Here is a 15,277-nt window from a genome sequence, read left to right as displayed (position 1 = left end):
CGGTTCCTCCGGCCTCCGCGGGGGGCGCTGTTTTCCCGCCGGCGGGACCCCTCGGCGCGGCCGCCGGGCTAGCGGCATTTCTGCTCGTCCGACCCCAGCCCCGCCCCGCGCTGCGCAGGCGCAGGAGACCGCCTCTTCGGCCGGCGCAGGGGAGGAGGTTCCGGAAGCGCGACCTTCCTGCGGGGCGCGCGCAGTCGACGCACCTTAGCTCCGCGCTGAGGCAGCTGGCGCGCATGCGCCTGAGCGGGGCGCCGGCGCGCGGCCCCGCGCTGGGGCCGGATTCCTGCCGCCGCGAGCGGCGCTTCCCGCGCGCCTGGGTGCGGGGCCGGCCCCGGCGCTGCGGTTCCCTCCCGCGGCCTCTCGCACGCGCCTGGGTGCGGCGCCGGGGCCTCTCGGGGCTGGAAGGGCCCGACCCCCCGCCCAGGGCAGGGCCGACCCCCCACAGTTGCCCCAGACCCCTCAGTGGCCCCTCCGGGATCGAACTCGGGGCCCGGGGCCCAGCAGCGGCGCTCAGACCCCGGGGCCCCCCGGGCAGGCCGGCCGGGGGCAGGCAGGCTAGTTTCCCTCTGGCGCCGCTCGGTGGGCGAGGTTCGGAGCCGGGTGCCGCGCTCCGGGTCCAGCGGGGCTCGCCGGGGCTCTGGGGCGGATCCTGTCCGGCAATGCCCCTGCTCCGCCCTTAATCAGACCTCGGTCAGGGTCCTGTGTCCGCAAAGGCCCTCTGAAATTCGAGGGAATGCTAGGAAGAGGATTGCACCTTTCAGCCCCACCGCTTACTAATATATTGCCTAGGATTCAGCGTGACTGGCACTGCAGCAGAATATTTAATTCAGCGCTGTCATATAGATCATGTTCACTGTTCCCTCTAAGCCGTGTGTGCGTGCACACAGATCCTAAACCCCGCGCGTGGCAAAACACTGTGCACACAAAACTTTGCACAGAAGAAAATTTTTGGCCACCCAGCCTGTCAAAAATTAGGGGGAACATTGATCATGTATGCAGTAGTTGCATGTATCTTAGAAAATAAACCTAACAGCATAATCCCCAGGTCCAAAGTTTGTGTTAACTGGAATCACAGTAGCAAGATCACATGGTTACCTTGGCGGTGTGGGTATCTTATCCATTTAAGTGCTGAGTTATCACAGAAGAAGTGTCCTATGATGGAGAGACTTGAATGAAGATAGGGTAGTAGGCTGATTACTTCTGGATAAAGAGCAATTTAAGAACAAAAGAATGGCCACACTAGGTAAGACCAAAGGTCCATCTAGCCCAGTGTCCTCCCTTCTGACAGTGGCCAATGCCAGGTGCCCCAGAGGAAATGAACAGAACAGGGAATCAAGTGATCCATCCCCTGTTGCCCATTCCCAGCTTCTGGCAAACAGAGGCTAGGGGCACCATCCCTGCCCATGCTGGCTAATAGCCATTGATGGACTATCCTCTATGAACTTATCTAGTTCTTCTTTGAACCGTTATAGTCTTGGCCTTCAAAACATCCTCTGGCAAGGAGTTCCACTGGTTCACAGTGCATTGTATGAAAATATACTTCCTTTTGTTTGTTTTAAACCTGCTGCCTATTAATTTAATTTGGTGACCCTTATTTCTTGTGTTATGAGAGAGTAAATAACACTTCCTTATTTACTTTCTCCTTATTTATTATCAGTCCTTACAGCATATACTGTACCATAAGGCAGGGCATTGTGCTGTACTGACAGAATAGTATAACAAAATCATAATACTTGTCATGTGGCCCAAAGGTTCTGAGTTGTTCCCTCCTCAGCTGAACCTCAGGGCTACTGGTATCTTTCCTCAGCTCCAGAGGACCTTGACAATCTTGGCAGATGAGCCCAGATACAGCTTGATGCAGATGAGAGAGGACCGGAATACCTTCCTCTGCACAGCACCTGCAGGTGGCTCCAAAGCTCCTAGGTCAGAAAGCTCTACCTAGCAAGAGTCTGTCTAGACTCAAAAATGGATGCAAAAAATAAAAAAATTTAATATACCAAAAAAAACCCAAAACAAAGCCTCTTACTTTCAGTCTGTCACAGGGGCGGGCAAACTTTTTGGCCCCAGGGCCACATCTGGGAATAGAAAATGTACGGCGGACCATGAATGCTTACAAAATTGGGGTTGGGGTATGGACTCCGGGGTGGGGCCGGAAATGAGTTCAGGGTGCAGGAGGGGGCTCTGGGCTGGAGCAGATGAGTGGGGTGCGTGTGTGTGAGGGTTCTGTGGTGGGGCTGGGGATGAGGAGTTTGGGGTGTAGGAGGGTGCTTCGGGTTGGGATCGAGGGGTTCAGAGGGTGGGAGGGCGATCAGGGCAGGGGGTTGAGGTATGGGGAGAGGCTCAGGGGTGCAGGCTTTGGGCGGTGCTTACCTCAAGCAGCTCCCAAAGGCAGCAGCATGTTCCTCCTCCGGCTCCTACATAGAGGTGTGGCCAGGCGGCTCTGCACGCTGCCCCGTCCGCAGCCCATTGGAGCGCTTAGGAGCCGTAGGGGGGCCATGCCTCTGCTTCCAGGAGCTGCGTGGAGCGGCCCCCGACCCTGCTTCCCAGCTGGAGCGCTAGAGGGCGGCCAGGCCGTGGTTTCCAGGAGCCACGTGGAACGGCCCCTGACCCTGCTGGAGTGCCGGAGTGGGGCAAGCCCAAAACCGCGCTCCCCAGTGGGAGCTCGAGGGCTGGCTTAAAATGGCTGGTGGGCCATATGCGGCCATGGGCTGTAGTCTGCCCACCCCTGGTCTATCAGCTGAAATTTGCGTTACTGTATTGGAGTGGCAGGTTCCACCCTCTTTTGTTAGAGCCCCTCCCCAACCAGCTTTTGGAAGGTTTGGAGCTTGTTGCCCCCCTCCTTTTCTCTCTGCTCAAGACAGTTTCTGTTCTTGAGTCAGCTTCACTATCTGCTTTCACCCTCAGCATTTTCTCTTCCATCTTACTTTTTTTTACACGACGCCTGATTGTGCGGCGCATAAAGCCATTAAGAGTTTATTTTTGCTATCTAGTTTCCTTGCTCCCTAAACTTATTAGCATGCAGGCTGTGTCTGCGTTCTGGATTTCCAAAAGTTTCCCCACCGTTACGGGCTCACCTGTGCTAACGCCGCTGTAGGCTGGCCACCGGGACCGTCAGCACTAGACAGGGTAGCAAAAAATGTCAGAGGGGCAGCGCTGGGGCGAGCATGAGCTCGTCCGCGCTTTGGGGCGGTGGCTGTCTTTTTGTTCGGTTTGTACAGCACCGAGCGCAGCGGAGCCCTACTCCATGACTGGGGTGCTCAGCGCGACAGCAATACGGACGCTTTGTCGCCATAATGAATAACAGCAGCCCCACTGGCAACGACAATGGGAAGGCGGGGCCGGGACAAGCCCCACAAGGCCAAACTGCCCCACGGCTTCCACCTTCTCCCCCGCCAATTGCCCTCCAGCCTCCCCCTGCCATGTCCCTGCCCCAGGCCCCTGCCTCCCGCCCTCCTCTGAGGCTCTGCTCACGCCCCTCTCCGACCCCCGCCCCAGACCCGCACTCATGCCCCCGCCCCCCCCCCCGCGGCAGGGCAGCAGAGGGCAAAGCCGCGGGGCAGCCGCTCAGCTCAGCGCGCATGCGCGCGGAGGCCTCAGAGCGCGCTCCCGCGCGGTGGCGCAGCGCGCTCCCGCCGGCGGCGCGCGGCGCTGGGAGCGAGGCCGAGCCGGGCGGAGGCGGCGGCTGCGGAGGAGACGGGCGGAAAATGGCGGACAGGTTCTCCCGCTTCAACGAGGACCGGGACTTCCAGGTAACGCCGGCCGCCCGCCCGCCCCGGCCCGCTCCCCTGCGCCCCCCGGCTGGCGCGAATTCGGGACGGAAGGCGGCGATCGCGGGGGGGCTCCCGGCCTCTGCCCCCCCCCCCGCGGCCGAGCCCAAAGTGGTGGTGGGGGCGGCATCTGCGCCCTTGTCCCCCCCCCGCGGCCGAGCCCAAAGTGGTGGGGGGGGCGGCATCTGCGCCCTTGTCCCCCCCCCGCGGCCGAGCCCAAAGTGGTGGGGGGGGGCGGCATCTGCGCCCTTGTCCCCCCCCCGCGGCTTAGCCCAAAGTGGTGGGGGGGGCGGCATCTGCGCCCTTGTCCCCCCCCCGCGGCTTAGCCCAAAGTGGTGGGGGGGGCGGCATCTGCGCCCTTGTCCCCCCCCCGCGGCTTAGCCCAAAGTGGTGGTGGGGGGCGGCATCTGCGCCCTTGTCCCCCCCCCGCGGCTTAGCCCAAAGTGGTGGGGGGGGGCGGCATCTGCGCCCTTGTCCCCCCCCCGCGGCTTAGCCCAAAGTGGTGGGGGGGGCGGCATCTGCGCCCTTGTCCCCCCCCCGCGGCCGAGCCCAAAGTGGTGGGGGGGGGGGCGGCATCTGCGCCCTTGTCCCCCCCCGCGGCCGAGCCCAAAGTGGTGGTGGTGGGGGGGGCGGCATCTGCGCCCTTGTCCCCCCCCCCGCGGCCGAGCCCAAAGTGGTGGGGGGGGCGGCATCTGCGCCCTTGTCCCCCCCCCCCCGCGGCCGAGCCCAAAGTGGTGGGGGGGGCGGCATCTGCGCCCTTGTCCCCCCCCCCCGCGGCCGAGCCCAAAGTGGTGGGGGGGGCGGCATCTGCGCCCTTGTCCCCCCCCCCCGCGGCCGAGCCCAAAGTGGTGGGGGGGGCGGCATCTGCGCCCTTGTCCCCCCCCCCCGCGGCCGAGCCCAAAGTGGTGGGGGGGGGCGGCATCTGCGCCCTTGTCCCCCCCCCCCGCGGCCGAGCCCAAAGTGGTGGTGGGGGGCGGCATCTGCGCCCTTGTCCCCCCCCCGCGGCCGAGCCCAAAGTGGTGGTGGGGGGGGGCGGCATCTGCGCCCTTGTCCCCCCCCCCCCCGCGGCCGAGCCCAAAGTGGTGGGGGGGGCGGCATCTGCGCCCTTGTCCCCCCCCCCCCGCGGCCGAGCCCAAAGTGGTGGGGGGGGGCGGCATCTGCGCCCTTGTCCCCCCCCCCCCCCGCGGCCGAGCCCAAAGTGGTGGTGGGGGGGCGGCATCTGCGCCCTTCTCCCCCCCCCCCCCGCGGCCGAGCCCAAAGCGGTGGGGGGGCGGCGGCATCTGCGCCCTTCTGCCCCCCCGCGGCCGAGCCCAAAGCGGTGGGGGGGGCGGCAGCATCTGCGCCCTTCTCCCCCCTTCTTCCTCCGAGCTGCAGCGTGGAGATTGGGGGGTCTTTGGCCGCTGCAGCTTCCCCCCCCCCCCCCCCCCCCGGAGCCCAGCGTGGGGGAGAATTCATCTTTTCTCCCTTTTCTGTAGAGAATCTAATTGGGGAAGGGGAGAGGCATGCACTGGTCTATTTCCCCTTCTCCTCCCCCAGAGAGCCCAGTGTGAGGGGTTTCGCTGCCCTCTGGGGTGTGTGTGGTTGTGGGGGGTCCACACTTCTCCCTTGCGTCCTCAGACTCATAGAGTTCACTAGTCTGTACGCTCTTCCTTGGCTCATTCTGGACCCTTTAGTATGTAGGTATCACCAGCCTCTGCTCCCTCCATCCCTTCCCTCTCTGGCCATGATATTGGAGGATGGGGATCATTGTCTACTGAAGTAGCTTGTGAGCTCCTGGGTCATCTTTCCAAATCCTGGTTTTCAGTCTGAAGAGACAATCCACCTGTCCAGCCAGCGATTCTGCCAGGATGTAGCCTGTGCCTGCAGCAGGCGCACTCGCTGCCTGGAGAGGGTCAGTGTTGATGTGGGGTAGGGAGGGGGTTAGAAATGGTGCTTCAGAAACATTACCTAATCTGTGTTTTTAATTATTTACTTGATGCTTTGTTTGGCTTTTTAGTACTTGATTTTTGTATTGGTTTAAATGTCTGCTGCAGTGCCATGGTAGTGAGATGCTCTATTAATAAAAAGAAAAGGAGTATTTGTGGCACCTTAGGGACTAACAAATTTATTAGTAAATAAATTTACTATTACTATTAATAACATTTGAATGAATGCTATACATTACGTAATCTGAGGACCGACATTGAAATTTCCAGAGAGAAACTATCACTGGGTATGCTTGTCTGTTGATTGAAGTTTCTGGAATGGGGTAAATAATTTAGTTGTTTTTTCTGGAAATGTTAAGCATTCATTACAAAACACTGTATATTAGTTGGTATCTTTCTGAAATGAGCCTTAAAATCTGTCAACACTTGTTCTTTCAAATATCTTACTGTTGAGCAATGTCACTGGAAAATATTGAATAAGACTAACTAGAGTTTGCCTGTTCCCTGCGTAAAATGAAACCCCTGAATCGCAAAGAAACTGCTGCATTACTGCTGCATATCCTGGCAACAGTAATTTGGGTCAGGGGATGAATACTGGCACTCATTTTTTTCCCCCATCAGACTGCAGGTCCTTTTTTTAGAGTGGTATGAAAATAGCTGTGTTCAGGCAACCAGATTAAGCGGGATTTGGGATCTTTAAGTAACTGGGGCAGTAAATGGAAAATGCAGTTCAGCATAGATAACTGTTAAATAAGTCTGACAATGGTAGAGCAAAAGCAAGTATACACAGGAATGTTTATGCAGCATATGGAGCATGAAAACAATGGTTGAAAATCCTTGCAGTCATGAGCCTTCTATAAAAAGGATACTAGAAAATTAACAGAGAATTCAGCTCAAAATAAAATTACTGTGCTTTGTGCCCTAATGTAGAATATGGTCGTTCACTTTTGAATTCTCTTTCATTGGGTGGGGTGGAGAGCTTTTTGTGAAGAAGGTGTAACCTGGGATTGTTATAATTTTTAACATTATACTTAAAGGCTAAAGAGGGGTGAGCTGTTTCTCATCCTAGAGGAAAGAAGTCAAATTATAAAGGAGTTTAATAAAGTGGAACAAGACTTCAGAAATGTAACTTTGCAGATGGAAGGAATTTAAATTAGGAATGGGTACAATTTAAATATTAGGAAATTAAAATTATTGAGGAATTAAGACAAAATTTTTAAACCAATATAGCAAATATATACTGAAACAATTTAAAGGTTGGTAAACATCCTTTGGAAAAGAAAACCTAAACATTGACAGTGACAGTGAAGTTATTCAGAAATTCAGTCATTCAGAAATTCAGTCATTTTAGTTTTCAAAAACCTTCAAAAACAACAGATTAGTATGTGTTTAAACTGGCTTCCTTCTTTGATCATTTTGATTCTATTATTCATGATGAACGCTACCGCAGATCAGGATTTCTAATGAGAGGCTGTTCAGTTTCCGGACTGGGTTACCTAACGTTCTCCTCTGCTTCTCAACTTGTTTCCTGCTTTCATACAGAATGGTATTTACACTTCTATTTGGGGAAATCAAAAAGAAACCTTCCCTGTTTCTCCAGCTATCTTCAGCATGTGCTAAGGTTCCTAACTTAAGGGGAAAGAGCATTCTTTATTCTTGTATAAAAATTAATTGATTCATTCATTCCGTAAAATTAACATTTGCTGCCATGTGTTAAACTGAATTTTTTAATACTGTTTGAAAGTAAATGAATATGTATTTTAAAAAGAAATTGGCATTATTGTTTTGGAGGAAATGATAATTGGTATTCCCTAGCCGAAGCATAATGAAAGATTCTACTTATAATAAAACATATAATAATTATTCAGGGTGAATGACCATTAGAGAGCATATATTGATTAGCTTTTACGTATGAGGTCATCTTTATGTTGATTTAAGGTTCTTGAAATGATGTTTTGCACTTATATAATACTGCCTTTCATCCAAGAAGCCTAAAGCCTGTTTATAAACAGCAAATCAAAACTCACCCAAATCTAGTTAATGCATTAAGATTATTCATTTAAAAACAACAAGGAAATACAACAGTAATTCAGTCATGCTATGTATCTGTATATAATTGTATGTTTTACTACATAAAACATGTTAAGCTATCTGTTTAGAAACAATAAGAATGGAAAATAAAATGTACAAACCTAGTTGACTTGACTTTGCTGTTGGGTTGTCAGCTCTTGCATTTTCTGACTTTTTGTGAATTTTAACCGTGCGCTTTAAATGCTCCACTGACATAGTTTTTTTGCATAATTTCCTTGTTTTCTTTCTCAATTTAAAAATTAAAAATACTTAATATTTAAACAATCCAATTAGACTTTCAAGCCCCTTTCTGGGGGGGGATGGGTGGGGTGGATTTCAACCTTTGGTTGGAGGCAGATTTCTATTTATCTTTTGAAAACCGTGTAGATTGCGAAAAATATTGCAGAATTCAGCCAAAAAATTGTTCAGACCCTAAAATCATGGGTTCCAGAATTTTTTCTTTGCTTGCAGTTTTCTTGCTTTCCTGTTAAGGGAGAATTTTTGACTTCAGTGAGACAGTTTCCTTCATGAAAATTGTCTCAGCAAGTCCTGTTATTGCTTCATTTTTCTGTTCTTGTCATGCTGTGAAAATGTGTAGTAATGTCAAAAAGGAGGCAGATCTCCATTAACCGTCTGTTAGAATCAGCTGATCATGCTCAGAAATCATTATTCAGACACAATTTTATTTTCCTATAAAACTAAGAAAAGATACTAGTCTTAGATATAGTCCTCACTAATGCCAAGTTTCTAGTTTTTGGTGCAGCCCTGTTTAAAAAATAAAGGGAGGTTAGCGTTATTGTTACAGTGTGGTAGGACTACTTTTCCTAGCCTCTCCCAAAAATTGCAAATTGATGGAGGAATTTTCTCTCATGCCTTTAAACTTTCCATTGGAGGTGGTGGGTGGGTATTAGTTGACTTTGGGAAGAGACCTAGCATGGAATAATTTGGCTCTCAGTTAGAGGTTACAGAAAACTGAGAATATTAAAGTGGATGGCTATAAAGAAAACTATATTCATGGGGTTTCAGAGTAACAGCCGTGTTAGTCTGTATTTGCAAAAAGAAAAGGAGTACTTGTGGCACCTTAGAGATTAACCAATTTATATGAGCATAAATTGGTTAGTCTCTAAGGTGCCACAAGTACTCCTTTTCTATATTCATGGGGGAAAATGAAGTGAAGTGTCTTGGCCAAGGTCACACTGAATTGGTGGTAGAGTGGGGAATATTGCCCAGGAATCCTAATTCCTAGTAGTTTATTCTAATCGCATCCCTCCTTAAGAATGTTTCATATTAAGACATTTAGTCTTGTTTACAGTTTCTCAGTTGCACTCATCTTTAGCTTTCAAGATAACTGCATCTTATGAAAGCACGTTTCTACATTTTTTTTCTGAACTCTGATTAGGGTCACTCCAGGTATAAGTTTGGGGTGTAGTAAACTCAGTAGAAGAGGAAGCAATTCAATATTTTGAACCTTTTAATTGCAACATATACCGTGAAAAGTTACCTTGTAGTTGAGCAGACGTAAAAACACTCACTGGTCTGCACTTTCCTAATTTTTGATAAGCAATATTCAATAATGACCTTAGAATCAAAAAGAAAGTAACTTCTTTCCCTGATTGATTTAGTGTGGTAGCTAAATTAATTTGTTCTAAATATTCTCTTTAGAAGCCTACCTACACTGCTGTTTCCAATGGCTATTTAAAAAGTCTTTCTTTCACAGAAGTGTGCAGCAACAAGAACAGATTAGTTTCAGGATCTGTGCATCTCTGTAGTGTACAAGTGGGTCTTAGTTAAAAACCTACAGTTTGTTTCAGTGAGCACTGCATTGCCTGGCAATTTAGAAAGCAGATACCGGGATTTTTGCTGGGTGCCTTTGTGTGGATTGCTCTCCAACCAATTAATGTTAAACAAATATTTGAGACTTGTGGCCAGATTCTCTACTAATGTTAGCAGGTGCAACACCATAGCCGTCAATACAGTTTATGAGTTAATACTAGCTATCAGTTTGGCCGCTTGTTGTTACTACTCCTGTGGTGCCATAGTTGAGCTTGATAAAGGCAAGACCTTGCTCCAAAGATCAAACAATCTAAAATAGGCATTGAACAACATGGGGGATGATAAAAGTGAGAGAGGGGTCATGGAGGAGGCCCTGAGACTTCGCTGTGAGCAGCTTATTTGGGATCTTGGTAATAGTCTTAAAATGGAGCAGGCAGAAGCCACGTTGCCGAACATATTGAAAAGAGTTGGGAGAGGAAGTGGAGACAGTAGGAGTATGTAAGAAGAGATGGGTGAAGGGAACACTTAATGGTTGGACGAGGACAAGAGGGATACTCTGGAGTTAGTAAGGAGGCCAAAGGAAGATGGGTGTGTGGAAAGGAGCAGTATAGGAAAATTCTCTGTAAATGGTATCAGGTTTTTTTTTTCTTGGAAAGCAATTGGAGAGACTCTCGAGTTGGCATGGAAGTGGGGCATTAGAGCGACAATATGGGGTTGGAGTCAGTGAAGGATGGGTAGGCATAAGTCAAGAGAACTGCTTAGCATTTCACAATTGACAAAGGAACAAATGTAGAAGAAATCTGCATGGTCTTGCTTTCTTTGTAGATGCTCTGCAGAGGAAATGGATTACAGAGGAGGGTTGGAATTGGGGGTTGTTAGATGCACAAGTGAAAGAGAAGCAAAATTGTTGACTAAGGGTGGAAATCATAGCTAAACGTTGGAGGGAGGTCAGTTCAGGAAGGACTGGGCTGAGAGCAGGAGAGTAATAGGAGATAGTAATAGACTGAATGTTGTGGAAAGATAGTTTAATAGGGGGTGTGGAGAAGCAGGGTTGCTGAGAGAGATGGGTGCCAACTCAGAAATTGATAGATCAGAGGGACTGTGGTGCTGGATGAAGATGAGGTTGAGTGACTGAAGTGATGGCTGCAGGAGTGAGCTGAGAGCTGATTGGGATGGAAGAAGTTTCCTGGAGGGAAGGAAAAGAAGGGTGGCCGCTGGTGTCAGGAAGAAAGAGCCGAGCATCAGTTGGAGGAATGAGAGAAGGGAGGAGGCATTGAGAGCTGCAGGAAAATAAGGCCTGAAATAGCTCCTGCATCCTATAGGGCAGGGGAATGAGAAGAGTAGTTGGGGAAGCTGTCAAGGGGACTGAAGGAATGGAAAATGTAGATTATAAATGTTAATGGCTTTATTGGAAATAGGGCAGAAATTCCAGAGAGAGTAGGAAATAGGCTGCGGAGGGGACGGGGGGACGACAGCACAGGAACAGTCTGGGATTCAGACTAAGAATGGAGACAGTGAGGTGAATGTGTTCGCAGAGAGGAATCTGAGAGGTTTATCTATGTAATGTAACGTAAATAATTCCAAGGTGGCTGTATATTGATTACAAAAATGATTAGTCCGGTGGCACCATAAAGACTAACAGATTTATTTGGGCATAAGCTTTTGTGGGTAAAAAACCCACTTCTTCAGGTGCATGGAGTGAAAATTACAGATACAGGCATAGATACTGACACATGAAGAGAAGGGAGTTACCTTACAAGGGGAGAACCAGTGTTGACAAGGCCAATTCAGTCAGGGTGGATGTAGTCCACTCCCAGAGGGGCATTGCTGGCACATGATGACATATATCACATTAGTAGATGTGCAGGTGAATGAGCCCCTGATGGTGTGGCTGATGCTGGGTCCTCTGATGGTGTTGCTAGAGTAGATATGGAGACAGAGTAGGCAAAGGGGTTTGTTACAGGGGTTAGTTCCTGGGTTAGTGCTTCAGTGGTATGGTGTGTAGTTGCTGGTGAGTATTTGCTTCAGGTTGGGGGGCTGTCTGTAAGCAAGGACTGGCCTGCCTTCCAAGGTCCGTGAGAGTGACGGATAGGTTGTAGATCATTGATGATGATCTGGAGAGGTTTTAGCTGGGGACTGTACGTCATGGCCAGTGGTGTTCTGTTGCTTTCCTTGTTGGGCCTGTTCTGTAGTACGTGACTTCTGGGTACCGGTCGTGCTCTGTCAATCTGTTTCTGAATATTTGATAAAGATCTTGTAGGTGTTTTTCTCTGTCGGAGGGATTGGAGCAAATGTGGTTGTATATTAGGGCTTGGCTGTAGAAAATGGATGGTGTGATGTGTCCTGGATGGAAGCTGGAGGCATGTAGGTAAGTATAGCGGTCAGTAGGTTTCCGATATAGAGCGGTGGTTATGAGACCATCACTTATTTGCACTGTAGTGTCCAGGAAGTGAATCTCTTGTGTGGACTGGTCCAGGCTGAGGTTGATGGTGTGGTGGAAATTGTTGAAATCCAGGTGGAATTCTTCAAGGGCCTCCTTCCTGTGGGTCCATATGATGATGTCATCAGTGTAGCACAAGTAGAGGAGGAGAGCTGAGGAAGCGTTGTTCTAAGTCAGCCATAAAAATGTTGATATACTGTGGGGCCATGTGGGTACCCATAGCAGTGCTGCTGACTTGAAGGTATAAGTTGTCCCCAAATCTGAAATGGTTGTGGGTGAGAACAAAGTCACAAAGCTCATCCAACCAGATGTGCTGTGGCCTCATCAGGGATACTGTTCCTGACAGCTTGTAGTCCATCCTTGTGTGGAATATTGGTGTAAAGAGTTTCTACATCCATGGTGGCCAGGATAGTGTTTTCAGGAAGATCACCAATTCATTGTAGTTTCCTCAGGAAGTCGGTGGTGTCTCAAAGATAGCTAGGAGAGCTGGTAGCTTAGGGTCTGAGGAGAGACTCCAAATAGCCAGATGATCCTGGTGTAAGAGTGCCAATGCCTGAGATGATGCGACATCCAGGATTTCCAGGTTTATGGATCTTGGGTAGCAGAATACCCCTGGTTGGGGCTCTAGGGGTGTCTGTGTAGATTTGTTCTTGTGCTATATTGATTGACTCTTGCATTTCAAAACAAAATATTTCATAGTATATCATTTCTGTGTTTTGTAAAGTAGCCTGGAAATCTGTGCAAAAGGTGCAGATCCACTATGAGAAATACAACCGTGTAATGTGTTCTGTGCCAGTACCCTGCTCACAAAAAACAGGAAACAAAACTGAGCAGATGGAGATTAAGGGTAATGGAGGCAAAATGTTACTAATTTCAGAAACAGGGAGATGGAGCTCCAAGTTAAGTGACTTGGCCAAGGAGAGACAGTCAATCTGTGGAAGATCTGAGAATAAAATTTAGGGATCCCAGTTCCCTTACTTTTATCCCTTAGACCACACTTCCTCGCGAAAGATGTCTACAAAGGGAATGGGATGGGAAGAGACCTTGGTTCCCAGCTCAGAGTGGAGATGGTGTGGGAGCGGAAAGAGAGGATACCCCCTAGATTGTGCAAAAAAGCCTTCCAGACATAAAGCCACTGTAAGAGTGTCAGTAAAGCAGGCTTCCCAAAACTAGGCGATGCAGAGGAAATGGTAAAAAGGATTCCCTTCTTCTCAGGGTGAAGCCCTTCATTGCCAGTGACAGCCTCTCCCACTGCCTTTTACAGAGGATGGAAATTGTCCAGTTGGGAGTGGGGAGTGGGGGTTACCCATGTATGGGTACCCCCAGGCAGTGCAGCCTCCATCCTCCAAACCTCAACCCTGCAAATGCTACGTCTTGGCACCTCTCAAGTGAAACATGTTTAAGCATGCTACTTCCTTGACCAGTGCAGCTAGGGCCAATTATGAATGTACAGTATGCATAGTAGTTACAGATTTGTACAGGAACATGTTATAGCATTTACATGCTAGAATGGGCTACCAAAGGCCAAAGAAGCCTTAATAGATCACTTTTCCCCATATAACAGTTGTTCTCAAACTGGGGGGTCATGACCCCTCATGTGGTTACGTGGGGATTGTGAGCTGGCAGCTCTGTGGAGCTGACATCCCCTAGCCACCATTAAATTAACCCCCCCTATTTTTAAGGGGGGTCACACTCAGAGGCTTGCTGTCTGAAAGAGGTGGACTTTGCAGTTTCTGAAGAGCGAGCAAAGTTTCTGCTGAACATGTTTCATTCTGTGCTCTGCTTTGTGGGATGATTTACCATGTAGAATGAGTCGGTATGCAGCTTGGTTGGGAGAGACTGCAGCAATGTGGTTTGATGTTGTCCATCCAAATTCAGCTTCTGAACGCTGGCCCTTTTTTGCTACTATGGCACGGTTTTCTTGTTTTCTGTCAGCTCTCCCCTGTTGTCGTGCTGCTCCCTTCCAGACTCTCTCATAAGCATTTCCCTGAGCATGTTGGTGGACTGAACATATCCAGGTCAGACAGTTCTGAGTATCTCTTCTATTGTTGGCTTATCTGTTTTGAAAGCTCAGGTACGTATAGTGTCTGCCATCCGCTAGGGATGTGCTTTTGGCAGTCTTCCACACCAGAGGGACACATTCTCCACAGTGCTCATGTGTCAAAATAATGTTAAGATGGATTCACCCAATTCAAAGGTAAAACCTTCCCATCAGCCTTTCTGAAGCTGAATCTCGGCCTTTATTTTCCTGGGTTGTTCTGCAGCCTCTACTGTCACTTGCAGTGGTCTATGCTGTGATCTGGGGATCACTGCTGTGACCTTCCTTCTGAAGTTGCCTGCATTTTCAGAGGTGACAAAGGCTAGATCAGGATTGTCAAGTATCAGATGGGTAGCCAGCTACACTTGCAAGTTAGAGCGCATTAAAGCAGCCCCGAGCGCCCTAACTTGTGACGCTTCCACGCTGGCAAGGCACGTAGAGCACCCGGACTCTATAGCTGGAGAGCTCCTGGTAATCCACTTCCATGAGAAGCAGAAAGCTTGCTGCTCCCTGGCTGGAGCACCGCAGCACCAGTGTGGACCCCCTAGTCTGTTAATGCGCTCTGATCGGCCTCCAGAAGTGTCCCACGATGCCTGTTCTAGCCACCCTGGTCATCGCTTTGAACTCTACTGCCCTGCCTTCAGATGACCAACCATCAGACCTGCCTTTTAAATTCTCTGGGAATTTTGAAAATTCCCTTCCTGTTTGGTCAACAAGGCTTGGAGTGCTCTCAGTGAATCTTTGGGATCCCAGTTCGAGACACGACGAACCTGATTCCCAGGCGTGACACCTGCGCAAAGCTCCAGCCTAGGTCAAAGAGAGATGCAAGTGTTGAAGTAAAGCAGCAGTCCCTTAATGAAAATCAAAAAGCGCAGGAGTGGCGGGAGAGTGAAAGGAGGGTCTGCCAGCAGAATGCGGATTGCCGGCACCAGAGCGGCTGCTAAGTATTATGGAGCGCCAAGCGGACTCGATACAGGGGCTCGTAGCAATGCAGGCGGAGCACTTCCACACACACACTCCTCACCCCTCTGCAGCCCTTGTCCCAGAACTCTTTCCCTTGTGCCCCCATGTCACCTCCAACCCACTTTCCCCAACATCCGGGTTCTTATCACCACCAGCTGCCTCCCAACACCTGTAGCTTCACCACCCAGCCCTGCAAACTGCCCACTGCACTCAGCCTCCATCACCATGCATTTTAGCCAGCCAGAATTGCAGTACTCATTGCACAGCACTCCAGGCAGGAAGGCTGAGTATGATAACAGGA

The 15,277-nt window shown here is 50.0% G+C and overlaps 1 protein-coding gene and 1 long non-coding RNA gene across 5 annotated transcripts in view; both read left to right on the top strand.

The window, feature by feature from the left end:
- The first annotated feature begins 305 nt into the window (after positions 1–305).
- On the top strand, positions 306–2,006 carry LOC142070178 (uncharacterized). The gene is made up of 2 exons (XR_012666177.1): positions 306–1,243; positions 1,808–2,006. It is a non-coding gene; the product is annotated as an uncharacterized LOC142070178 (long non-coding RNA).
- A 1,618-nt stretch (positions 2,007–3,624) lies between these two features.
- The window catches only part of GPATCH8 (G-patch domain containing 8), a 77,714-nt gene continuing 66,061 nt past the window's right edge, over positions 3,625–15,277 (top strand). For 2 of the 4 annotated variants that reach the window (XM_048829711.2, XM_048829709.2), the window contains exon 1: positions 3,625–3,749. In XM_048829711.2, the coding sequence (XP_048685668.2) occupies positions 3,705–3,749 (45 nt within the window). In that variant the 5' untranslated portion in view covers positions 3,625–3,704. The remainder of the gene's footprint in view (positions 3,750–15,277) is intronic. The other 2 variants (XM_048829713.2, XM_048829712.2) reach the window with 1 other exon arrangement.

Source organism: Caretta caretta, chromosome 27 (assembly GCF_965140235.1).
Source record: "Caretta caretta isolate rCarCar2 chromosome 27, rCarCar1.hap1, whole genome shotgun sequence".
Lineage (NCBI taxonomy): Eukaryota > Metazoa > Chordata > Testudines > Cheloniidae > Caretta > Caretta caretta.
This window is presented reverse-complemented; position numbering and strand designations above follow the sequence as displayed.